Source organism: Staurois parvus, unplaced genomic scaffold (assembly GCF_062004578.1).
Source record: "Staurois parvus isolate SC_StPar_1 unplaced genomic scaffold, SC_StPar_1.0 ptg000264l, whole genome shotgun sequence".
In the NCBI taxonomy this organism is placed as follows: domain Eukaryota; kingdom Metazoa; phylum Chordata; class Amphibia; order Anura; family Ranidae; genus Staurois; species Staurois parvus.
Window position 1 is genome coordinate 5176465 of NW_028318060.1, and position 27867 is coordinate 5204331.

A 27867-nucleotide genomic window follows, 5' to 3' on the forward strand; every position below is an offset into this window, starting at 1 on the left:
GGTGCTGGAGTCAGTTACCCTGAACCTATCCAAGTTTAAGTTTTGCAATAAAGTATCAAAAAAGCATACTTCAGGAGGGGCGTGGTCAGATGTAGACCTGCGCAGACACCAGCCTGAGGAGCTCCCGCTAGCCTGCCTCTTCCTGAGCAGGTTCCACATTCCCTCCTGCCGGTTTTTCATCCTGGAGAGCTGCACACATCCTCACTGTACTCCTGCACCTCCTGGTATGTCATCCCAGCTAGGAAGAAGCAGTCAGCTCCAAAGGTCCCTGGGAAGCTCCACACACTCCTGGTTGAACTGAAGATGGTGGCAGCTCCAGATGGTGCTACAGCACCTGCCACACAAGGAGAAACCAACAACATCAACATATTGAAAGCCATCTAACAATACAAAACATCTTTGCTAGTCTGAATTGATTGGGTGGCTGAGAAGTCTAACCCCACTAGAAATGATCTGGACAAGATAAGGGGCAGCCTGTCCGAGACTGAGGACAGAATCTCTGCTACAGAAGATATTATGGCTCAACATACAGATCTTTTTCAATCCCTGCAATCTACAGTCCAGAACCTAGCAGCTAAAGCAGATGATGCCAAAAACAGGCCCCGGCGTAATAATGTCTTCGTCCTATGCCTCCTCGAAGGAGGCGGGGGGGAGAACTCTAGAGAATTTGTGGAATCCTTCTTTAAGGAGCTTCTCCATCTGGAAAACATGGTGCCTATTTATGTAGTGGAAAGAGCGTGTAGAGTGCCCGCTGGGAAGAAGACGCCAGGTGCTCCACTGCGTCCCTTCCTCATCTGCTTCTTAAACTACAGGGATCATGACCTTATACTTAGTGAAGCACGTAAGCACCCCTCTTTGCCTCATGAAAACACTACAGTTCATCTATACCCTGACTTCTTGGCTGAGGTCCAAAAGAAGCGCAAGTCCTTTACTAATGTCCATAGATGGCTCTGTGAGAAAATCATTCCATACTATATTCAAGTTGCCTGCGTGTCCCTTATGAGGGCACTGTACAGTCCTTTGATTCTCCTGAGGCCGTGAGTGAATGGTTGGCTACACTGCGTTGATTTTCTGGTGATTATTGGTGGTCCGTGGTTCAACTTAACTCTCTGAATCGGATGTTTTTTCCTGCTACGTGACTGGGACTGGTAAGCTGTGCCTCTCCTTATCTTTATTGCAGGAGTACTGTGAGACCCTGTACTCTTTACCAAAAGCCATAACTATTCTCAGGGCACCACAACAGAGGATCCTGCAGTGGATCACTCTGGACCACGTATACGTTCCTTTATTCCATTCTTCTCCTTAGGTCCACACCTCTTAGATCTGGGTCTAAGACTTAATGTTTGGGTCTCCCACAGTCCTATCACATGTACAGGTTGTGTCCTATCTGCCAGTGGGACTGTCAAATCACTCGAGTTTGCCTCGAGGGTTGGGGACTGGTGGGACCCTGGTTGCTGGAGACTAACGCCTAGATGAATACAGGACTCCAAGGTACAGGAGATAGTCACAAAAAGTTTGTCTGATTTTTGGGCCTTAAATGTGGACTCAGCTTGCTCATTGATTGTGTGAGAGGTGTACAAAGCCACTGTCAGAGGAGAATACAATACCTCAATCAAAGAATACGCCTCTCAGATAAAATGGCTTGAAGAGCAAGAGGCTAAAGCTGCAACCGTTTTTGCGGCAGCACCAAATTCTGAGAACTACTCCTGACTGGCACAAACCAGATGGGACATAAAGATGTATTTCACTAGTCTTATCCACTCAGATGCCAGGGCACTGGCAGGGAAATTATTTGAGTCTGAAGATAGGAATGGGAAACTCCTTGCTAATATTGTGGGGGATCCCTATTACCAAACAGTAGTACCTGAGCTCCAGTCTGCTTCTGTTGCAGCAATTACCTCACCACAAGATATTTTGAAAGAATCTGAACTATATTACAGTAATTTATATAACCAACCTTCACCTCTACCCTCTCATTTACTTTTTGCTGATCTGGAAAAACTCTCCTTGCCAACCCTCTACATTACAGAGAAAGAGGCTCTGGAGACTTGTTTGTCAACCCTGAAAAATGAGTCGGCCATTCACTCTTTCCCAGAAAACAAAATTCCAGGACCTGATGGTCTCCCTGGGGAGTGGTACAAATAAAATGCTCCTGTAGTGGCTCCCAAGCTGCAGCAATTGTTTTCCCAGTGTCTAGAATTGAATGAATTACCAGCATCCTTGTACCAGGCCCATATGATCCTTATTCCGAAATTGGGCAAGGACCTGAAACATTGCATTAAGATTCTTACCAAGGTCCTAGTGTCAAGAGTGATGAAGATGCTCCCTGCATTAATTGACATAGATCAAACGGGATTTATGCCAGGCAAATCTACTGATGTAAATCTCCGACAAGTTCTTACACACCTCCAGCTTCCATCAGAAGAATCTGCCACTAGTGATCTAGTGGCATTAGACATAGAAAAAGCGTTTGATCCCATCCACTGGTAGTATTTAGATGCTATGTTGGAAACTCTGGGGATTGGCCCTACCTTCCGTAAATGGTTCCAACTATTATACAAAGCCCCTATGGCCCAAATTAAATTGGGTAGGATACTCTCCTCTGCCAGGGTGGTTTAGGCTGTTCTGACCTTCATATGTATTTCTTAGTTGGCCTTCTCACCCATGCCTATAATTGGCTCATTTCAGATGACACAAATTCCTCTGAGGTCTTAGAAGCAGCCTACTCAGTTTCCTTCGAAACACTATGTAACCTACTGTACCTCGGTGAGTGAGCCTCATTCCCTCCCCTCACACTGTCCATGAAAGCAGTCATTAGGGCCTGGTGCTATACTGTGCCTAAGTGTTCTCCGGACTCTACATTTTGGTCTCTGCACGCTACTATGGTAGAATCCTACCTTGTCTGAATTTGATACCCTCCCTGACCCCTCAGTCTGGGCCTCGAAAGGTGTTAAATATTTAAGTGACATATGTGAAATGAGGTTCTTGGTTACCTTTGACCAACTAAAAACACAACATGACTTACCTAATACGCACTTCTTCCGATTCTTGCAACTTCGCCATGCCTTTCAGCACAATTTAACACTGATCAATTGTATTTGTTGGCTGATGAGTTGGGGAGTCTTCTAACGGACCATTGTCAACAATTTATAAAACACTTCTTTGCATGATGCATGTGGGTCTCGAACCATTACAAACGAAGTGGTGGGTGGAGGTTGAGAACTTGGATGTGGAGGATTGGGAAGACATTTGGGACTATCCCCTCTCTCAATTGGTGGCAAGGAGAGATAAACTAATCCAATTAAAAATATTACACATGGTTTATTTGACACCATCCAAACTACACAAAATTTACCCTGAGGTATCCCCACAATGCTGGCATTGTGGAAACGCACCGGCAGACTTTATCCATATTTTTTGGCATTGCCCTAGTATTAGGGTGTTTTGGTCAGAGATAATTTTTTGCATTCACTCCCTGACTACTATTAAGATCTCCCACACTGTGGAGTTGTGCTTTTTTAGCCTGATTAATGCACTAGTATTCACTAGGGTGACTAAAACACTGATTGGCTTATTGCTCTTTTATGCCAGAAAGGCTATAGTGTTAAAATGGAAGGGCAGCCAGCCCCCAACAGTGAACAGCTAGAAAGTATTAATAAACTTGGTTAACCCACTCTATAAACTGAGGTTCATCTCAAGGAGTGTGCCCAAACAAGTTCCATAAAATATGGGACATTTGGCTGGAATCATCCTCTACTGTAAATAACAACGATACATGAAAAGAGGGAGTGAGGTTTTCCACCCAGGATACAGTGTAAAGTGAATGTGCAAGCTATTCTGGTTTACATGACCCCTTCCAATGTACATCTGCTCCTTTTTGGATCCTGTAACTGTCCTGGTCATTGACTGCACTTGGAATTGCCTAGTTTAGATTGTTTAGAGGGTGAAGTTGTTGAATGTGTTATTGTTCTTTTGTTTTGGTTGTAAAACATCAATCCGGGGTATGCCCAGAGGCTCTGTTTTGTATTCTTTAACTTTAATAAACCTAATAACGAGATTAAAAAAATAAACAATAAACGCATACCCCCCTATACTTTTTTGAGCCAAAAAAATAAATAATCCTGCATACAAAACCTTCTATGTCACAAGCAGTTAAAGGGATACAACTTCTCTGCTAATTCCTGTCTGAGGCTGGCAATCAGTAGAGATGCTCTTTACTCACACGCTCCCACCAACAACCCAATGCATTTCAAAGGCTATTTGGTCCTTCTTCATCAGTGAGGTAATAGCCCCATAATCACTCCAATATTTATACCATCTATTTCCCTTTAGTAAACCCCTCCCCATGTTGCCACACATATTGTTCTATTTTATTCAGCAACATAGCCTACTCACCAGAGCCTTTTACCCTGAAAGTGATTTGAGACCCATATTATTAGTGTCAAAGGCTCTGATGGGTAGACTGTGTTGCTGATCAGAGAAGCATGGAGAATATTGCTGCACAGATTGCTAACACTGATGTGCTGTGGATAGAAGAATAAAGGGGAGAACACATTGGGGTTGATTTAATAAAGGTAAATATACTGTGCACTGCAAATGCAGTTGCTTAAGATCCAAGGGGAAGCTCTGACATGAGGCAAAACTCTGCTGATTTCTTACATCAAATCATGTGCAAGAAAAATGCTGTTTTTTTCTATTTTCCTTGCATGTTCTCTTCAGATCTAGAGCAACTGCACTTTCAGTGCACTTCCAAGTGCCCATTTGCCTTTAGTAAATCAATCCCATAATGTGTAATGGACAGGGGCGGACTGACCATTTGGAAACTCGGGCACTGCCCGAGGGCCCGGGGTCAGTAGGGGGCCCCATGAGATGCCCCTGGTACCTTTTCCATAGGCTTTTTTGAGTTTGGGCAAGGACACAGGGGCTTCATGATCCCCTATTGCCCGGGGGCCCCATGAGTGTCAGTCCGCCCCTGGTAATGGATCAAAACACTATTATTTGTGAATTGATTGGAGCACTTGGACACAGTTACAGAATATACAGTATTTTTGGTTTAAATGTACTTTTGCACAGAGCACAGTAAGTTTACTTAATAATTTATTAAACCAATGATTTTGAGCACAAAAGATTAGCACATGATAATTTATTTTTTTTTAACTTGTTTGAGAGCACTGTTTACTACACACACTTGTATTATTTATTGCAAGCACTTTATTTTGATTTTACAAGATTGTATATATTGCACTAGCAATATATTTTTTCTACATGTACGGTACAAGATTGCATCTGGTTCTTGGGTAGATTATTGCATTTCAGGACAAAAGAATAACAACCTTTTTTGGTTGCTTGTGTTTTACTATAAGCATTTCATGTTTTATTTTGTAAATGAATATATGACTTTTTGTTGTTTGAGAAACATCCGGAATTCCATGTAAATAAAAGCTGATATAGGTTTATGTAGTTTTATACACCCACTAATCAGGGCATCAAGTTCACAGAGGTTTTGAACAAGAAGTGTGTCCATTGATATATGTCTTCTGGCTTACATGTTAAAGGTTTGACAATCAAATGTGATCAATCACATAAATTCTTGTCATAGCCTGACTGTACTGTCATTGCGCTTTGGGTGTATTTCACTCAATTGATAGCAGAAAACTACATGTTTTAGCTGAAATGTGAAAATAGGAATTTTAATAGTTTACTGACATTGATTAAATCGGGATATGTTTTTTGACAGCAGGCAAGAAGTTAAATGTGTATACACACAATGGCAGAGGCATGGCTCATAGTAACCAGTTTAATATGTCATATAATTTTCTATGCTGTTGAAAATGTAAGCTGGGGAATAATTTGTTACTCTAAACAAGTCACTTTACAACTGTTTTAATCAACAAGACCTAATGTAATGTAACACCCAAAAGTTCAGTTTACCCTGCTGTGTAAAAATAATATAGTTTTAGAAAGTCTTTGACTTTTGTTGCAGTAGTTGCTGATGCTAAAGCGATCAGTAATTATTAAGTATTCTATTCTGATATAGCATTCCACTGACTCTTGTAACTGAATTTCTGCTAGGGTGATCCTGGCCCAAGAGGTCCTCCTGGGATACCTGGCAAAGAAGGTCCTAAGGTAAGTGAAGAAAGTGAGTACTAACCAAAATATTCTCATGTTGTTTTTTTTTCTTTTCTTTTTTTTTGGGGGGAGGGGGGGATTAAAAGCCATACATACATTTCTATCAGCAACATAGAAGAAAAATCTGTTTGCTATCAAACATATATTCTGGTGATCAGTATAGATGAAGCAATCAACTTCCCAAAATAAACAGGATGTCAGACCCATGTAATGGCACTGACAGCTGCTCAGTAGGAATACATTTATTTTGTATAGATAAAAGAATGTTGTGATGAAAGTGAAGAACAGATTGCTAATCAACATGTCATGATGAAACTATATCTCGTAGTATATTCAGTACAGCTAGGTGGTGAGCTAGAATGGGATTGCAGAGCACAGATTCATACTCAGAATACTGGACAATAATGAATCAGTGACAACTTTATCAATCCTGATATCCTATTGCATGCAGACCTATGAATCTCTGTACTTACAGTTTCTCGATTTCATGTTTCGTCTTCTCACTTGTTTTTTTAATGTAAATAGATATTCATGTATCTTGTTTTCTAACTGTTATTCATATAAAGACTTTATCTTATTCGGAGGTATAGTCTTTGACTGAAAATCCTCAGCTTTAGAAATATAGTTTGTCATTGCAGAGCACAGAGAAAAATAAAGAAGAAAAAAAGATCATTTTTAGTCCAGAGGTTTTATGTGTATGAATAGTGTATGACAGATTCCTGGTAACTCTGCATGCTACTAAAATGAATTGTACAGTTCATTTGAAGCAATGTAGTTAACAGAGCTTGAAATGAAATCCAGTGATTGCACTGTTGTTGGAATTTTGTTCTAGGGTATCAAAGGTGAACGTGGCTTCCCTGGCCTGTCTGGAGAGAAGGGTGACCAGGTACTGATGTTCTTTTCTTTAATATGCATATTTGTCTTACAATGAAAATCCACAGTTTGCACTGTAAATGGGAACTAGTCTCATTGGGCCCAGTGGAGCAAGAAAGAAATAAAGTGAGCTGTGCAAAACTGCAGTAGAGAATTTAATTACTTTTTCCAATCACAGGCTTTTATAGACTGAGCAAAGTTCAAGTTGTGTATCTGTATGTTAAACGGTATTATATAATTGCAGATAAATTATAGTAAGTGTTTATGTATTATCTGCTGCATGACTGTAAAACTACAAGCTGAGCATTGCTTTTGTATGTATCTTTTGAGACTGTGACATAAAATGTCTGTTCTAAACTCTGTAAGCAGGAAAAAAAGAAACAAAATCACAATTTTGAACTACTATGATTTAAGTTGTAGTAGTATTTTCAGAAAGCAATTTAGTTTCTCTTTTTTTTGTTGCCTACATAGGTTATATACCCAAGGAATTTAAACATTATCTTGGGTCTAGAAGTTAGAGTAGGTTGTTTTTGAGCATGCAATCAACATACATTTATTCCAATAAAGTTACAGCATGAATTATCTAATGTAGAATATATACAAATACCACTTGCAATCTATGTGAAAGTTTCATAAATGTATTTGACTTGATGTAACTTTATGGTATCGATCTGAGATAATCCTGAGATCCTGCAATCTCATAGATATTGGTTTGGAGCAGGTACTCCCTTCCTAAACAAGCAATCCATGGCTGGATTTTTCAGATGATTTCTGTTTAATTAAGCTGTAGTCTGTTTGGCTGCCTTAGGTCATATATTACGAGGTAAAAAACATCCCTCTGCTCTACTGTATACAAAATAGATAAAAAATGCAGCGTTACCTAATAAATAAAATAATTACCTCAATTCGTATGCAAACAAACCATATAAATAAAGTGGAAAGGTATTGAAAATGCACTAATCAAAAAGTCCACAGAATTAAAGTGTCAGTATATAAACAAAAGTGCATCAACAAATAGCCCAATGTAATAATAATAGTAATATTAATAATAATAATAATAAACTTTATTTTTTATAGTGCCTTTAAAGGCAGCCTCTCAAACCATTTTTACAAAGAAAACACAAAAATACACAGGATAAAATACAGGAAAAAGGGGACAATTACATGAAAGCGTGTAGAAGTAAATCTTCTTTTCAACCAGTGACAAATCTATTAATCACCAGTATGTTGCAGTCTTCCAGCCATAAAGTGTTTCACCAGGTGCATATGTGTTTCCCCACCCATGCACACTCACCAGCTTTTAAGCTGCAAAGAGAAGGCAGCAAACAACACATGAGTAAATGGAAGGCTCCACAATGTGGAAAAGCAGACTCTTATTATGATCCTGATCTCCAAACTGGGGCCATCCCACCACCAATGTTTTGAACCTAGGAGGAATGTTCACCACAGGGAGCCACAGAGCATGGTATATATAGTGTAACATTTTATTCATCAGTGCACATATATCCAAGCAGAGTTTTCCATCACAGCTACGTTTCAAGCCACAGCATGGGTACAACACTGATCCTGGAACTGGAAGCAGGGGGCATGATGTCAGAATGTAAAGCTCCGCCCAGTGAATTTCATGCACATGCATTTCTTCAGTGACACTAACTCATGCTGACTCATCCGCTCCTCTTGTTTAAATAGCCTGCCAGAAAGCCGGTCATTACACAGAATGAACCGATGCCATTTTATTGAAGCCGTATGGGAATCCAAAAATGGTGGCCATGTTTGAACAGTGCAAAAGCCTCATATTAATTGAGCTCCCATGGCACAATTTTGTTGAAAGTTTCAGGTACATAAACTTTATACAGCAAGGCTGACAGCCAAGTTTGACTGATCCAAAAACACACAATGTAAGTATATCAGCTCATACTATTTTATTGAAGCATCGACCTATCAGTTGTAAAAGCACATATCTGCATTGAGCAGGCAATTTAACAGGCTCACAATCTTACACCAACTATGATTTGATGTAGAACAAATACATCACATAAGATACGAGGCTATACAAACATATACAAGAGATATATATATGAGATACATTGATGGCTCCTGCGTGGGTGTGTATCTTTTGCCCTGTTGGTGTTATAGCACTGATTTCTCTAATTTTTAGTTCCTTTATGTGCAATTGATAGCCCCTGCATGGGCATGATTTGTTGCTCATGTGTTAATTGTTATAAATTAATAAAAACCATTGAAATACAAAATATATGAGATAAAAAAAGTGTATGTTTAATAAGAATAACAATAAAACTGAGTCATAAAAATAAAAAACAATATAATAAAATAATATATTAAAAGCTGGGGGACCTTCTGTATTCAACTGTTATCAATAAATCAGTTTATGTCAATATTGTCATTCAATCCCTGAGGCACTGCAGGGTTTGAGTCTGCATTTGACAAATCCTACGAGTCTCTAATCTGAAGACTTCTTGCATTCTATTACATCCTTGCCAGTGTGGGTTAATGTTATCGATACTGAAAAAATAATACCTGTAGGATCATTTTGGTGGTACTGACTAAAATGTGCTCACAGGTTGTAAACACAGAAACCCTTTCTGATGTTATACATATGTTCCCATAACTTGTCCTATTAATATACTGTTTGTTACATGGACATTGTAGTAAATAAACTATGCGTTTGATATTACAGGACATGAATGAATCAATATTATAATGTTTACCTTTACTCATAGATTGAAAGGAGGTGAATTTTCTCACTCAATTTAGAGATTACACAAATATTGCAAGAGTAAAAACCTTTAAGTTCTTTAAAAAATACATTTTTAGTATGAGATTTATACCATTAGGGGCAATTTTATCTCTCAGATTAGGTAACCTATGGAACAAGACCCTTGGAAATTCAGGAAGGATAGACTTCCCCAAGAGTTTATTCTGGCCAGCTCAGTAGATTGCTTTAAAAAAAGGCCTGGATTCTTTCCTTGATGCACATACTATAACTGGATACTAACATTTATAAGTAAAGATGATACAGGGAATATCCAATTGCTTCCCGCGGGATCAGGAAGGATTTTTTTCCCCTGCAGGAACAAATTGGATCATGCTTTGCTGGGTTTTTTTTTTCTTACTCTGGATCAGCTGTGGGTATAGGATTATAACTTGCCTGATATTCCAATTGTTGTTATTTAAAATAGTCATGAAATTCTCTAGACTGATTGTATCCCCCCTCCTAAGGAACAGTGCATAATCTATAAAGAGCCAGTAAAAAATCAATTCTGACCAGCTTTCAGAATGGGTAACCTCTTCCTCCCATCTACCCATAAAGAGATTGGCTAGGCTGGGGGCAAATTTATACCCCATTGCAATACCTCTGGTTTGCAAGTTGAAACACTTTTTGAACCAGAAATAATTATGTGACATGGCAAAATCTGCATTCCAAAATTTTTTTTAGTAATAATTCTGAAATTAAAATGAAACAAATAATAATAGCCAGAAAATAAACAATGATATTATCTCCTTACATAGATGACCACTAATGAAGAGCCAAGCACACTTGTATTATTGGTTAGTGAAAGAAGCACATTTTACAGTGCTATTCAGTGAGAGATACCTGTAGCATGTCTCTTAAATTGTTGGGATGAGTGCACTGTTATGTTGGGGATAAGTAGGAAGAATGCTCCTTTCATTGATGGTCATTGGCAAGAATGGTACCCTAAGGGCTCATTTATACTATCCACACAGGAAAGCAATCCATTGGGCAAGATTGTGTAGGCTCTCATGGGAGGTATTAGCTTACAATGCAAGACACTGTTTACTTTTTTTCTGTTTTTTCCCTTTAACTTTATTATATGACAAAATTATGTTTCATTCATTTTTATGCAGCACAGATCAGCTGCAGTGCATAGGAACACAGACAGAGAACTGCAGTGTACAAAAATGAAGACATGCGGCAGACTACTGTCCAGCAATCTTCAACACCTGCTGCCTGTGCTCTACCAGGGCACATAAAAAAAAACCAATTGTTTTCTGTGTGCCCTTGCAGAGACCACATTTTTTTGGTACAGAAAAATGCCAGTCTCTGCACTAGTATGAACAAGATTAGAGACAGCTAAAAAGGTACTTGGCTCTAGCCATTACTCAGGATTAGCTAATGGATTGGTCCAAACCTAGATCTGAACCTTTTGCCTATTTGGCCCCCTCTTCAGCAGGAGTTGAGCATCAAATATAGAAGTGGTATTTCCACCACTGCTATATATGAGAGCCTCCCCTTGTCAATGGTTCCTAAGCGAGCATCTGGTGTAGGCACCTGCTGCATGCCCAGCAACGTCACTGGAAATGCCCAGCCATATAATCAAAGGGGTGAGGGTAGCAGTGACATTGCTGCCCAAATACTATCACTAGCTATATAAAAGCCATTACATTGACTAAGTATGGCTATAGTCATATTTGGTTAAAACAGAAGTATGGCCAAAGCTTTTTTTAGCCACACTTCTCTTCTTGGGCATGGGAGTGCCTTTATTTGTGCTCTCTTGGTGCCCAGAATCAGCCAACAGTGGGGTAACATCACACAGTTACTGAAGGCTCTAGAAGGATCTTGACAATAATGTCAGGACCCACCCAGATACCTGACCGTCAACTGGCTCAGCCTCTCAATGCGCCACTGAGAGCCTGAGCCAGCCGTTCCAGCCCTCCCCAGCCTGGCACTCCAGTGAGCAGTGTAGGGGCAGAGCAGAGAGCGGTAACTGATAGTCACCACTCTCTACTTAGAGAAGACTGAGTGATCAGATATCATGCGATTGCTCAGTTCTCTATGTTAGAACTGGCAGAGGACAGCTGGGAGGGGAGTGTGTATGTTGTAGGGAGGTGAGTAATGTTTATTTTTTTAGAATCCCACACTTTTTTTTTTAATGATGTCACTACTATCCCAGCATCTTTCCTTATATACCAGATGACAGGTCAGCAAGCAGTGTCACTGGGTCCATTGTGTTTGGGTCCATTGGGTAATTCTTGCAAGGCAGCAGGTGTAATAATTGATGATAGATTTACAAGTAACAATTTTGGGAGATTTTTAAATTTTTTTAATAAAGGACATGTGAAATGTTTAGGTGTCTTTATTTCTAGGCTACATTTCTTTTTTTGTGAATATGTAGGAGTACAATGTACCCAGGGACAGACTGACCATTCGAGCACTGCCCGAGGGCCCGGGGTCAGTATGGGGCCCCATGAAATGCCCCTGGTACCTTTTATAGGCTTTTTGGGTGTGTTTTGAGTGTGGGCAAGGACACAGGGGCCCCATGATCCCCTATTGCCCGGGGGCCTCATGAGTTGTTAGTCTGCCCCTGAATGTACCCCTTACATATTCCTGTGGGGTGTGGTATCTGGGGTCCCCCTTATTTTTTAATGTGGCCTGGCATAGTTCAGGAGTGGGGGGCTGTGATGAATCCAAATGTCAGATGCCTGACCTTCTCACCAACTCATGACAAATGACTGGCCAATCTCATAACTAGCTTTCACTTACGTGGCATTTCATTCTCAGCTGCACCCTGCAAAAAGATTTTCCAGCTCTCAGGACCACAATCTAGGTGCCAGCAGCCTGAGAGCAATGGTCACTGGGTTATCTTAACTAAGCAATTAACTCTATAAGCTACCACCACCACCTTTTTACTGAGCAGGAGGAAACTCACAATCTTAGCTATAACAACTATGATTTTAGAATAAACGTCTATAACACACTGTCACCACAGATATGTATATACAGAGAATTATACTACAATAGCACTCTTTAAGTTATAATATTATACCCACAGCTGATCCAGAAGAAGGCAAAAAAAAACAGCAAACCATGACCCAATTTGCTCCTGCATGGGTAAAACATTTCTTCCTGACCCCCGAGAGGCAATTGGATATTCCCTATAAATGTTTGTAGTTTGCATTAGTGCATTTAGAGACAACTTCAACACTTTTCAAAATAGGGTTTAATAACAAAAAGGTCAAAATGGTGCAAACAAAATATTTACAAAAACAAAGAAATTACAAAGTAACAAAGAGAACAAGCTACAGCAAGACAAAGAGGTAAAAAAGGTAAATACTTCCAAAGTCCTTGGTTTTAGCAGAGTTCATCAAGTGTGAGCAAGGTATTATCGGCTCTCATAACTTGACAGATGTTCCTTGGTTGATAGTACACGAAAGCTGTAAAAGTGTCCTGGTACTCCCTTTTCTGTGGTATCAAAGGGATGTTGACAGAGACAATCTGACCAATCATCCAGTTTAAGGGGTGTTTGCTGGGAGGTCACCACATTTATGACCAAATCCCAAATACAGTTTTCTATGAGTATTCATATTTCTGAATAACTACCGTTTACAGTCTGCTAACATGCAGATTATTGTCCAGCATGAAATTGGCTTTGAAATATAGATATGACAGGTTTCGGATAACACATTCTCATATGCGGGATGTGGAGGCCTAATCCACTCTGGTACCTCCTAGCATAGGCCATTCCTTTCAGCTGAGCTATTTATGACCTTATAGCTGTTAGTTCTCAGATTGCTCAAGCTTGCAATTGTGAGTTTTATTAGGGTTTTCCCAGACTGGAATGTGGCATGAGCAGGCCTGTATATGTCCTGGTCTGATAAGAAGGGTCTGGCATCAGTTAACAGTTGTATATTGGGGGGGGAGGGGGTCACTGTGCTATGCCTTCCTAAGATGAAATGGCAAATGCTTGAATTAAGGGTCTGGTGTGGATCTTTAGGGGGGCCTTATGCCTTTTTTTTGAGTGAAGATCCCCCCTGAAGGGTCTAGAATGGATCTCCTTGGAGACCTCACACTTTTTTTTGTTTGTTTTTTAGGAACAGTTATACATGTTGGGGGTACTCAATGCAAGTTTTCATTCTTGTTGTAGGTTGTGCTACAGCAAGAGTGACATTTAAAAATCAAACAGCTCAAATTGCCAAGCATACATATAAGGTTGGTCTACTGGCTAAAGTGTGGGATTGTGAAATCTGTTGTTGTGGACATTTCCTTGATTGGACTGAGATTAATACTTGCAGGCACTTTGATCCAGGCATCCACTCACACAATCATCCCTCTATCCATTGATTCATACACCCAGCCATACCATTATGTATGGTATTGGGTTATTGAATGAGCAATAATTTAGGAGCCAACTGTGAAAATTAAGGTGGTTAAGATATTGGCTTAGTGCTGGGAAAGCAGAGGAGAGTTATGAGAGCAAACCAAAGGTGATGCAGATGGCTCCTAGCTCAAGGGGAATACAGCAATATATGTCAGCAGAGAAAAGCTTGACCAAGGAGGGCCCCAGAAGACCATGGAAGATAACTCTGGCCTGGCCAGCTGTTAGAAAGCAAAAGCCTGCAATAAATGAAGTGACAGCAGTGCACTCTGTTAACTAAGTGTCCGGCCAGCTGAGGAGTTCTGGGCGTAATCCCATGGGGAACCTTAAAGTACAAAGCAGGGAACTGATAGAAGTTAATAGCAGAGAGTCAACATTAGCATCAGAGGATACAGCAACACCGTAGGAGCTACAATCAGGTGCACTTTTAACTAAAGATGTTCTAGTGGAGATTCTAGCAAAATTGGAAGTGTCACTTAAAATGGATATTGCTGCAATGCGGGTTGACTTGGAGCAGGTCTTTAATTGAGTGGAGTAGGTGGAGGAAAAACTAGATATGCATGATCAGGTGCTGGAGGAGATGAGAGAGCAGATGAGAACTTTACAGAGAGTGCATAGATCCTTACTTTATAAAATTGAAGAGCAGGAGAACCGGAGATGTTGCAAAAACTTGCGCTTATTATTATTATACAGTATTTATAAAGCGCCAATAGTTCGCTCAGCGCTGTACATTACAATGGGGGACAGAACAATAACAATACAATGCAAAACATGAGGGGATCAAGGGCCCTGCTCTTTCGAGCTTACAATCTAGGAGGGAGGGGATGGTGGCACAAGAGGAGAAAGCTGTGGGGGATGGAGTGGTAGGAAGAGTGGAGGAGGTCGGCAAGTTAGCAGGGGGTGAGGTAGGCTTAACTGAAGAGGTGGGTTTTCAGGGTGCGCCTAAAGGAGAGGAGAGGAGGTGGTAATCTGATGGGTTGGGGCAGGGAGTTCCAGAGGATGAGTGACACCCTGGAGAAGTCCTGGAGGCGGGTATGGGAGGAGGACACCAGGGAACTAGGGAGAAGGAGGTCTTGTGAGGAGCGGAGTGTACGTGCTGGGTGGTACTTGGATATTAGGTCGGTGATGTAGTTTGGGGCAGTATGGTGGACGGCTTTGTACATCAGTGTTAGGATTTTGAATTTGATCAGCTGTGCAATCTGAAACCAGTGGAGAGATTGGCAGAGGGGGTGGCTGAAATGGAGCGGTTGGAAAGGTGAATGAGTCTGGCAGCCGTATTCAGGATCGACTGAACTGGGGATAGCCAGCAATGAGGCTGGCCAGTAAGGAGGGAGTTGCAGTAATCGAGTCGTGATATGATGAGGGAGTGGATGAGCTGTTTAGTGGTTTCTGGGGTTAGGAACGTGCGTATTTTGGCGATGTTGCGGAGGTGGAGTCTGCATGAGTTTGTTAAAGATTGGACTTGGGGCTGGAAGGATAGGTTGGAGTCCAGAATGACACCAAGTACTTTGGCCTGCAGGGCGGGTTTGATGGTGGCGTTGTTGGACATGATGGAGAAGTCAATGGGGGGGGTGAGGTCCGGGCTGGCAGGAAGACAAGAAACTCAGTTTTGGAGAGGTTCAGTTTAAGGAAGTGGAGCGACATCCAGTCTGATATGTCGCTCAGTAGTTGTGTGTGATTCGGGCGGAGACTGAGGGGGTGAGGTGGGGGGTTGAGAGATAGATTTGTGTGTTGTCAGCATATATGTGGTAGTTTAAGCCGTGAGAGTGTATGAGTTGGCCAAGGGAGGAGGTGTAGATGGAGAAGAGAAGGGGCCCGAGGATGGAGCCTTGAGGGACCCCAACAGAGAGGGGGAGTGAGGGGGAGGTGGTAGCATTATAGGTAATGCTGAAAGAGCGTTGTGACAGGTAGGATGAGAGCCAGGAGAGAGCAGAATCTCTGAGGCCGAGGGTGTGTAGTTTTTTGAGGAGGAGGGGGTGGTCGACTGTGTCGAAGGCCGCAGAGAGGTCAAGGAGTAGGAGCACTGAATAGTGGCCATTAGCTTTGGCGGGTAGCAGGTTGTTGGAGAGTTTGAGTAAGGCAGTTTCGGTGGAGTGTAGGGGACGGAAGCCGGACTGTAGGGGATCGAGGAGGTTGTTGTCGTTGAGGTGAGAGCTTAGGCGGGTGTAGACTAGGCGCTCGAGGAGTTTGGATGTGAATGGGAGCAGGGAGATGGGTCTGAGGTTGTTCGGGTCATTGGGGTCCAGGGAGGGAGAGTGATGAAGTCCCTGCGGGTTATGTCGAGGGAGAGGGGGGATGAGGGGGTAGCTGTGTGAGAGGGGACGGGTTGAGAGGGAGTGTGAGTTGCAGCGATGTCCTTGCGAATTGTGTCAATCTTGTTTTTGAAGTGATTGGCAATCTCAAGGGCGGTGAGTGAGGTGCTGGGTGGAGGTGGGGGTGGAGAGAGTAGAGAGTTGAAGGTGGAGAAGAGTCAGCGAGGATTGGAGGAGAGGTCCTTGATGAGGGTCAGGAAGTAGGCTTGTTTGGCTGCGTGGAGGGAGGAGGTGTAGGTGTGGAAGGCAGATTTGTAGCGGGTGGAGGCTTGTTGGGATTTGGTTTTGCGCCATAGTCACTCCAGAGCACGACTGTGTCATTTGAGGGTTTTGGTGTGATCAGTCTGCAAGGGCTGGAGCGGTAGGGGTCTGATGTTGCATGTGGTTAAAGGCGCTAGTGAGTCAAGGGCTGTTGACAGCGCGTTGTTATAGGCAGTCATAGCCAAGTCAGGGCAGGACAGGGGGAGGATGCTGTCGTGGAGATGATCAGCTGCAGAGTGTAGGGGGAGAGGGTTAGGGTTGCGGAGGTTACGGCTGGTAGTAGTGTGACATTTGGAGGGGTAGGCGTTGAGGCATAAGAGGCTTACTGGTGAAATATCAGGATGAAAAATTATCCTTGGTCATGAGAAGAATATTTAAGCCAATGATGGAAAAGGAGGCCTCAAAAATTATTAAAAATCAACAGAGTACACAGGGTGACAAGGTTCAGAAGTCAGACAGTGGATGTTCCAAGATATGTTATAGTGAGGTTTCAGTATGGGGAGGAGAACACGATGATAATGAAGAAAGCATGGCTGTCCCCTGGGGTTTCTTTTGAAGGGGTAGATCTCCAAATATATTCAGATCGTGCAGAGGAAACATTGGCAATAGGAAGGTTCTTTAAACCATTGATAGAGCAAATGCATTGACAGACCAATTGAGGCTTTCCTTCCTGCCTTAAAGGAAAAAAGAACGGTGACACTGCAGTACTTAGAGTCCCAGAAAACTTGCGGGACTTTTGCAGTAAGTTAGATTTATCCCCTCCAGCTCTTCTGGGATGGGAGGAGAGAAAGGAAGTAATACCCCCTTTAGGAAACAGGCAATGGCTTCAAATAATGGGTAAGAAAGACAAGGGGATGGGGAATAAGACATGAAAGGAAAATAATTAAAGTGATTCCTGACCTTGGATAATCATTGTGGCTTCCCCAAATTTGATTCTTGAACATAGGAATTAATATGATAGCAGGTACTTGATATAAGCTCTGCATTTCATATCTTTAGAAGAAATACTGGTTAGATGTCTGGAGATATAGGTCACAGAGGATCCCCCAAAGGGTATAGACAAGAGATGACACCAAGGTGAGTGTTTCTGGGACCGACTGCAGAGCAAGAGTGGATGGCTGGGCCTTTAGGGTTTTTTTTTTTTTTTTCTGGATCCTAAACAGGAATCCATTCTGGTGGCTGCTCCTTTGACCGGCCATGGCCTTGTTAAATCTAGTGACATACGTCCGGGGTCTAAATATCCCTAGTAAAAGGTTTAGGATAAAAAGGAATTATATCAGTATGTGGCAAATATAGCCTTTTTGCAAGACACACACATAATGCATGTTTCTAGGTGCAGAATGATCTCTAAATGCTATCCTGTCTGGTTTTATAGCAATTCAACCTCAAGACATTTGAGAGGTGTAGCAATTGGGTTTGACAGGAGTACAATGCTTACAGTGAAGGAGCAGTTGGCATATCCTGAGGGGCAGTGTTTATTTATTAAAGGGATGCTGTTCAATATGGAGTGCACGCTTGCCAACATCTATTCCCCAAAAAGAGACAAATATGTTTTTGAAGAGAGTTTTGAGAAATCATATGGCATTTAAGGAAGGGAAGTTGATTATAGCTGGTGACTTTAATATGTGCCTAGACCTGTAGATTGATGCCTCAGGGGCCTCTCATATTCTGACACAAAGTCAGAATGAGATCAAGAGATTTTTGCTGAACCATCAATTAGTAGACACATGGAGAATTAGACATCCCTTAATCAGAGATTATACTTATTAGCTGTGTCCTATTCAAGGATTGACTATACCTTGTTGGAATATCAAGTTCTGAACTCCTTAAAGGATGCGTCAATTAAATCTATCACCCTGTCTGTCACTTGGAAATTGAATGAGTCTCTCATACAAGACCCTAAGGTAATTGAAAGGATAGAACGTGAGCTGTAAGGGTTCTTTTCTATCAATAATACACCAAAAGTATCTCTCCCTACCCTCTGGGAGTCTCATAAGGCTTATATTAGGGTTATATTGAGGAAATTGGAATGCAGAAGAAAAGAGAGAAAGAGAAATGAGAGAATAAGTTCCCTTTTAAAAGAAATTCAAGACTTGGAAAAGCAGTCAAGGCCTAAAGGCATACCAGAGAAGCAGGAACTAATTAGGAAAAGGGAAGAGTGGGGAGCATGAGACAAACCGTGTATTCCATATTGTTATGAAAGAGAGGTATCAATGGAGTAATAAGTCTGGGAAGTGCTTGGCAAAGCTCTGAGAGAAAAACGAATGTATCCTTTATCTTGAAAATTGAAGATGAGAACGATAGATTGGTACACTCATCTCCGAAATTGCCAAGGTATTCTACACATATTATAGTAAATCATATAAGGTTAGTCAAACAGAGGAATTTACAGGGGGACATAGAAAAACTACAGAAATACAACAATATCTGCAGGAGCTGGACCTCACTTCGGTACCTAAAGAAGAGTTGGAACATTTAGAGAGCCCGATCACACAAGAAGACGTGATGAGGGCAATAAAAAACATGGCGTCTGTGAAAAACCCAGGTCCTGATGGATAGTCTATTATGTACTACAGAAGATTTCAAAGGCAGGTTCTCCCTAAGCTACAGTATGTGAATATCTGAATACACTGGGGGTGGAGCCAAGCTGCACGAGGAATCATTGTTGGTATATACAGTATAACACTTATTTTAAAGGAGGGAAAAGATTCAACAGCCCCCATGAGTTACATGCCAATATCATTATTGAATACGGATGTAAAGATATTTGCAAAAATAACTACCAAAAGATTAAAAAATTTTATTCCAAAATGGATTCATAATGACCAGGAAGGATTTGTGTCAGGCCAGGAGGGTAAAGACAATTGTCTTAAGACATTATTCTTGATCCATGGAAAAAGAAACGCCCTGGCTCTATTCCTGTCAATTGATGCAGAGAAAGCCTTTGACAGGGTAGGCTGGTGGTTTATATTTGAAATCCTGAGACATAGGAATAGGATCTAGGTTGATGCATTGGATGGAAGCTTTACATCATTATCTGACAGGGAAAGTATGGGTAAACAGAAATCTATCTCCATCTTTCTAGTTATTTAATTCAGTCTTTTTCAATCAGGGTGCCTTCTGGGTTCTTTAGGCATGGCTTGGTAAAATGCTTAACAATTGCTCAAAAATTATATAACACCTGCAGGTGGATCAAGCCTGCTTTGTTGTTGCACAAAGCCACAGGTTTCCACTGTGCAACATTACAACCTCGGGCACTGTGCAGGCCAGCTGCCAGCATCCTAACAACAAATTATATCAACGATCATAAGGAGGACTTCGAGCATCTGCAGAGCATCCTTGTTTGACCCTTTTTACCCCTCTCTGTCAACACTGGGGTCACATTAGCTGTGTCAGGGAGAGAAAAGAAGAAATGTTGAAATACTAGTCAGTACCGATCTGCAAATGTGTATTTGCTTTGAAAGAATACATTGCCTCTAATGTAGGGTGTCTTAACATGTGTAGCACTACCCCCTTAAGGGCCGCTGAATTTGAATTGGGTCCCCCTAGGCTCTGCACAGCCAGGCAACACACATTTTCACACTTTGCATGCTGGAATCAATAAACAGTCCTTGAGCTTGGTTTTGTGGTTTTTTTTAAGGGCTTAAACTTGGATGGGGTCTAAGGGTCTGTATGGGAAGCCCAAGGAACTATAGGACTTGAGAAAAACTCCTTAACAAATATGTACCAAGATTTAGATTAGAAATAGTCTCTTCTTGAAGAGTGTACCTCCTCAGACCTCTGATGTATCCTCCTCTTCACCCAGCTGCCTGAGGGTATCCCTGAGCAAGAGGACCCAAGAGCTGTTAATTTGGAACTGCCCCAGATGAGAAGCTAGTTGGGTCTTGCAACTGACTGCCCTCTTCCCATATCTGGCCTAGGGGATGTAAGGGTACTTTCACTGTCCTCTCCTGTTAGCTTGGTAGTTTGGGGGCTGATCTGGCTCCTTTCTTGCTACACAGGCTGTAATCCCAGGGAGATATTAAAGCAGTGGAGATCCTCTTCTCCAGTGATCTGCCTGTAGGTAGGCTCCCCTCCATGGGGCCCCCTCCTAGGTTCCACACTCCAGCCTTCATCTATCCATCTTCCACCTAACACTGCACACCTCCCCCCAGGCTCTGCCATATTTGAGGGTTGCCCTGTTCACCATGCCCAGCCTCCTGCCAGGGGATTGGCCAGAGTCCTTTAAACATGCAAATCTGTGCCTCCTCCCCTCCACCACCCCTCTTCCAGAAAGCTCCAGAAGCCCTGACCTGTTAAAGCTTCCCAGTCTGTCCTCAGGTAAGCTCACTACCTCACTCCCCAGGCTGACTCAATCCCAGGCTGCTACTCAGCCTCTATCTAGCAAAAAACTACCTATCTAATCTAGAGGGTGTTACACATGTGTGGATGCTACTGCAATATTTAAAACTATTAGTTTAATTTATACTTTTTAGAATGGGGTACCTTAAGATTGTGCAAAATTTTAAAGGGTGCCTTGGCTTGAAAAATGTTCAGAAACACTAATTTAATGGAACCAGGCAAGGCTGCCCCCTTTCGCCAATGCTACTTGCGTTGGCTCTGGAGCCTTTGCTGGTTTCGAAAGAATGTAAACATAAAGGGCTTCAGAATTCGGGAGAAGGAGTATAAAGTTGCTGTGTATGAAGATATACTCTTTTATATCTCTAAACCTAGGTTCGGGCTACTGAACATGAGGTAAGGTGGTATGGAAAGCTATCTAACTTTAAATTCAATACATCTAAGCCAGAGATCCTGAATATAAGAGTGCCACTGGGAGAGCAGCAGGCAATTCTGCCCAAGTTTTCTTTTATGTGGCACAAAAAGGAATTTGGATATTTTGGAATTCAGCTAACCGCATCACTGAAGGCCCATCACTTAATATAGTTAAAGAGTTTTTAAATTCTTTGAGATATAGGCCACTTTCGTGGTTGGGTAGAATAAGTTCAGTAAATATGAATATTTTACCCAAGATGATATATAAATTTCAAATTCTTCTGATCATTCTCTCCCATGAATATTTTAGGAAACTGAGATACATTGTATTGAAATACTGTACATATGGTTATGTAGGCATCCAAGGATATCCTATGCTGTGCTGGCTAAGGATAAGAAGGGAGGAGAGCTAGCGTTACCAGATTTTAAAAAATACTATCAAGTGGCTACTATTACATGAATATCTAATTGCGTTCACAATAATGTAGGTAAAAGTTGGGTAGGGATAGATTTGGCACAGAGTAAGGTGGAGTTAGGCGGGATGGTTTGGATACCACTATCTTATACAGAATTAGTTAATAGTACAAACTCACTGACAAGAAATGTTTTTAGAATATGGGATGGTTTAATTGGGAACACAACTCACCCTTGATTTTATTGCTAGACACAAATTATTTTAAACCAGAGAAGGAGGGTTATTTTTTATTTTGTTAGGTGGGCAAAAAAGAGGTGATACAGTGGAAGGATGTTATGAAAGGAGTTAAGGCAAAAATAGGGTAGTATACCACTAGATAGATGGAGATATGCACAAATGCAGCACTTTGTACAGATAGTGCCATGGCCGTTATGGGGTAATGATAATCTAAGACTAATAGAGAAGCTGTTTAGCTCCACTAACTGTATTCAGCATAGTATTTCTAAAATATATAATGTTTTGGTGAAAGAAGCAGAACCTGTGTTCCCGCCTTATCCCAGGAAGTGGCAGCAGGACTTCAGGGTCGAATTGAATGGACATCAGAGTAGGAAGGTCTTTAAATTAGCATGCTTCTCCTCAATTGATGCTAAAATGATGCAAAAGTGTTTTAAACTTTTTTGCAAAATGGTATGTTACCCCAGTGAGGGCCCAGAGGTTTGGGGTAAACTTGTCTCCCCTGTGCTGGAGGAGATTAAATTCACTGGAAACCTTTTCACATGGAGGTGGTGGTGAAACTGTCCAAGGAAACATGCCTTCTGGGGTGTGATTGCTAAAACAATCCTTGAAATAACAGGAGAGGAAATACCAGTCAAACCCTGGAGATGCATGTTCAATAATACAGAAAAGTTGATAGCACAATATAAGACATCTTTGGTACCGCACCTATTAAACATAGCAAAAAGTTTGAACCCTAGGTTCTGGCGAAACCGAGTATGAAAGAATGCGTTTTAAAAATTGACCATATACTGTATGTTGCATTGAAGAGACAATGCATACAGGAGATGATACTTTAGAGAAATAACATACTATTTGGTTATGGTTGGAGTTTAAGAAATCAAGATTGAGAACTGACTATGACAATGATTCGACAGGAAAATAAACACTGAGCTTTTGGGGGTATTTTTCTGCTTTGTTTTGTTGGGGGGTTTTGTCCTTTTATTTTTTTAGGTTACAGCGAATACCACTGTCCAAAAAGGATCAGTGGAGGAAGGAGACTAGGATCCAAGGGGGACGGGAAAGGAGGGTTTTGGTATGGGGAGCTCTTTTTTTTTTACCTCTTGGTGGGGAAGGTGAGTTTGAGGACTAATGTTATTATGAGAGTTGCATGAAATTATCAAATGTGATACGATAATTAAAGTTTTCAATACTTTTTGTTTGGTATTTTCTGTTTCAATAATGTTTATTGAAATATTACATACAATACAAAAAATAAAAAACAGTAGAAAGGCCTTCAGCCAACACATGGCCCAGTTGAAGGTGGCCAGCAACAAATGGCAAGGCAGCAATGCCACATGGGCTATATACAGTAAGTACATAGGAACTAAAACGACAATGAACCTGAAAATCAACTGGTTGAGGGTCATAAAGTACTAAGGAAGATTGTCAATGGTAATGATATAATAAAATTGCTAGATTGCCATAGAGTGATGTAGTTTTGCATCGAGGGGCAGAGATATAAACAGTGTAGCCTACCTCTCGCTAAACTGAGTTCATCCTCCCCTAACGTGCAATCTTTGTCAAAAGAATGATACAATTGGACCAAGCAAAGGGAAAGAAGAAATCCCCAAGGCCAAATAATCACAAATAACTGGGAAAACCAAAACTGCTAGCAGGACCCCTGGCAGAGGCCATGCTTCCAGGAGGAGAGAGAAAAGAGAAAGAAAAAGAAAGAGGTTGAAGGAAGGGAGAAAAGAAAAGGAGAAACTAAGCAAGAGATAGGTTGTCCACCCCTCAAATCATCATTGAAATACTCATCACGCAGGTGTTTTTAAATATTGTATCCAAGGATTCCAGATCATCTCAAACTTTGGTGTAGTGTGACGAAGTATACTAACTAACTTCTCATTAATCATTATCCAGGTAAGCTTTCACTTCATCATCGCCAAATCCACCACTGGCTTCTTCCAGGCGGTAGCAGTTACTATTTTGGCCACCAGGAAAATAAAGTGAATTAGGGTCTGCATATGTTGAGGAGTCCCTTCCACTAATCTATTAAGTAGGGCCGTTTTAGGGTCCTTGATCACATTCACCATTGTTACAGAGTATATGAGCGAGTTGTTTTATTCCAAAATCATTTAACTTTGCTACACGACCAGCATGTTTGGAGTATCAAGCTCAACTGGCCGCAACCCCAGAGGCACTGGGCAGGGGAGTCTGGGTGCTTCTTATGCAGTAGTTCAGGCACTAAGTACCAATGGGAAACCACCTTATAAGCCACCTAGGAGACATTCATGATACCCTTTTATGTCCGCACTGACCAATCCCTCCAGTCCTCATCTGGAATTTCCATTCCCAAGTCATTCTCCCAAGCCTGCATATGGGGCAGGTAATGAGAAATGTATACAGTTCTAATATAACCCCCTTCTGGTGTTCCACTTGGTAGTATTTGTTCTCAAAAGAAGTATGCGTCATTATATCCGAGGTGAGACTGTGTACAGACAGGAGGAAGTGCAAAATGTGCCATCAGTGGTAAGTCTCAAAGACTGGCATCTCGAGTTGATGGGTAAAATGTGACATGGAACATATGCCCTTACGGTCTAGAAAGTGCCCGATATGGTAAAGGCCTTTGTTAAGCCACCATTGGAACTCCTGGGTTTGTAGGCCAGGTGGTAACAGTGGGTTGTTGAAATAGTCGCCACTGGGCTATGAAAAGATTGAATCCCAGAGACATATCGAGTGGGAGAGCATGGGACATAGGACTGCCCATTGATGTTTGGGGTGTAACCACATCAAAAGATTGATAGGCTGGGGGGGCACAGGCCTAAACTTCCAGCACCACCCAATCTGGTCTGTAACCCATGGAATATATCTGAAATAATTGGTGGATCTGGGCTGCGTAGTAGTACTTCCAGAGATCTGTGTACCCCAAACCACCAGCCTCTCGAGTGCAGTATAGCGTGCCCCTCAGCAACCTATGATCCTGGGGTTGCCACACGAAATGTATAAGCTGACTTTGAAATCATTGTATATAAGCAAGTGGAATCGCCACAGGCAGAGTGCAAAAATAATATAAGATTCTAGGTAACAGCACCATTTTAAGGGCCGCGACTTTACCCATCCAGGAAAGATGTCCCAAGGATGACCACATCTCTGATTCCCATAATAATCTGGGCATCAAAGATAAATAGTTAAGTTTACATAGAGATGCTATAGAGGGAGTTAATTTGATCCCAAGGTAGGGGAGAGCATGCGATTGCTAGGAAAAATGAAACTGTTTTAGACTTAACAGAACATCCCCATCCAGAGTTATATTTAGCGCCACCGTTTTCTCCAAGTTCACCTCCAGGCCAGAAATATGTTTGAAGCGCATGAGCAAATCCATAAGCGATGGCAAGGAGGTATGGGGGGATGTGAGAAAGAGAAGCAAATTTTCAGCAAAAAGCACTCATTTATGCTGGACACCCCTGCCCTCCACCCCCAACACATCTGGGTGAGACTGAATGACTATAGCTAGAGTTTCCATTGCTATGATAAACAGGAGGGGAGAAAGCCATTTCTTCAGCAATTTAAAACCATTTTTCCTGTGTAAATCTCAGCATTTAAAAAAAAATCCCTGCTTCCGGCCAAATCTAAAATTTTAATTGACCCTACTCTTTTGGGCTAGCTAGTGCACAAATATAATAACCACAATAAATATTTTAATATTTTTGGTTGATATACTTAATATCTATTGTCTTTCCAAAAATAGCTTTGTACCCTTTATCAGTTATTACTACTTCAGATTATTTTTCTGGTGTATACAGTATTTCATAGCTACAGAATAATTCAGTTTGCTTCTGGTCAACAAGCAAAAATATGTTTGTATGCAACGGCTTCTGTAGATTTTGATTTTCCACTTTTTTGTGTAATAACTATAAATTGAATTTAATAAGAACATTTTTTTTTTTTTAATTAATCATCAACAAAGTGTCATATCACCCTATGTTAATATTTGTATTATTATATTGTTTAGATATGATTATCAATATTTTATTTAAATGATGCATATGTACACATCTCATTTTAGGGATTACCTGGTATTCCTGGAACACCTGGAATTGCTGGACCTCCTGGGCCTCCAGTAAGTTTCATAAATGTCCTGCCTAATAAAAATTGTAACAGAGTAAAATATATACACTCAACACAACAAGATGCATATATTCTATGGGCATCACCCCTTATTTGTGAAAAATAGCCACTCACCCCACCAAAAGAAAGGGGGAAGAAGAATGGTCATACATTCCCATATATACACTCTTAAACCTATGGACAGCCTTCCCAGAAGAGTTGAAGCTGTTATAGCTGCAAAGGGTGGGTCCAACTCAGTATTGAACCCTATGGACCAAGACTGGGATGCCATTAAAATTCATGTGCGTGTAAAGGCCAGCGCCCCAATAATTTTGACAAGTGTATGTAACCATGTAATCTATTATTCTTACATTATATACAAGCAAGAAAAAAGAGTGGGTTTCCCTCATTGGAGAAACATGGAGAAGGAAAAAAATGTCATGCATAATAAAAATTATAACAGAGTAAAATACTGTATACACTCAAAAGAGTTGTCCATATGTTGACCCTAATGTATTGCTAGAATGGTGGAACTTATTATTTGGTCAACTGTACTTACATGTGCAAAAAAACTAAAAGACAATTAATTGGCTGATTTAGTTAATAATATTCCTCCAGCTTTAAGTTTCATATGTTGGGATTTAGTTACCTTCATCACTGAATTGTGATTTTATTGCAAGTATGCTTCCTGAGCAGGCTTATTTTTCAAAACTGATTCATAGCTTAAGTTGCCTTTACGGATGGCTTAGTGGGTACTGTATAGTAAAACCATGAAAGTAGGCACAAACAGCAAATGGGGTTAATTCACTCTTATCGCAGATTATGGCATTCTTAAATTGTTACTTGTCTGACATACAATAAAAGTATATGAACTCTTATTTAAAGTGGTAATAAAATTGTTCTGTTTATCTTTTACCCACAGGTAAGCCTTCCACAAGACTTACCTTTAGGTACTGTAAATATCTTCTGAATGTGCACCGTTTAGGAGATAATTACTTCTGCTGAAGCTGGTGACATCACTGGCCCATGCTCCCCAAAGAAACCGCATATCTTAGCCATTCCTTCAGAGCTCCATGCAGCGGCCAGAACTCTCACGCGCATGTGAGGGAGTGATGTCATCGTGGCTCGGCCAGTCAGATGGGCAGAATCCATGATGGAGCCCTGTCAGTGGTGACAGCACACCACTGGAGGGCTTCGTTTTAAGGTAAGTATTTCATAATGTGCTAGTATGTGATGCTAGAACATTATGGCATTACTTTTTGAGTTTACTACCGCTTTAAAAAACCTGTAAGCAGTATCCCTCTGCTTTGTATTTGTTCAGGTACTCCCTTCTAGGTGTTGTTTTTTGCTTTTTGCAGAAATAATAGGTTCTTAGTCTTTAAGTTAGTTTTATTTAAGTGATCACTGTGGCTGGCAAATGTTTTCAAGCAGCCTAAATCTCAACCATTTATTGTGGATAGTGTTAAGATGGCTCATATCCATTCATCAACTATTTTGAATTACAAGATGGAGACATGTTTGCTAGTAGAGGTTTTGATTTAAAGAATATGTCAACCCAACATTTCATATTCCTAATATGTGCCTGCTGTGCCATGTGCTTGTATGAAAAAGTAGCGTGTTCTTTGTGTGAAATCCCTGGTGTTACTGCCAATCCCTCTGCTTT

General features: G+C 41.1%; 1 protein-coding gene across 2 annotated transcripts in view; it reads left to right on the top strand.

Moving 5' to 3' along the window:
* COL19A1 (collagen type XIX alpha 1 chain) overlaps positions 1 to 27867 on the top strand; it is an 895475-nt gene that overhangs the window by 642072 nt on the left and 225536 nt on the right. For both annotated transcript variants that reach the window (XM_089681326.1, XM_089681327.1), the window contains exons 34-36: positions 6073 to 6126; positions 6962 to 7015; positions 26164 to 26217. In XM_089681326.1, the coding sequence (XP_089537452.1) occupies positions 6073 to 6126; positions 6962 to 7015; positions 26164 to 26217 (162 nt within the window). The remainder of the gene's footprint in view (positions 1 to 6072; positions 6127 to 6961; positions 7016 to 26163; positions 26218 to 27867) is intronic.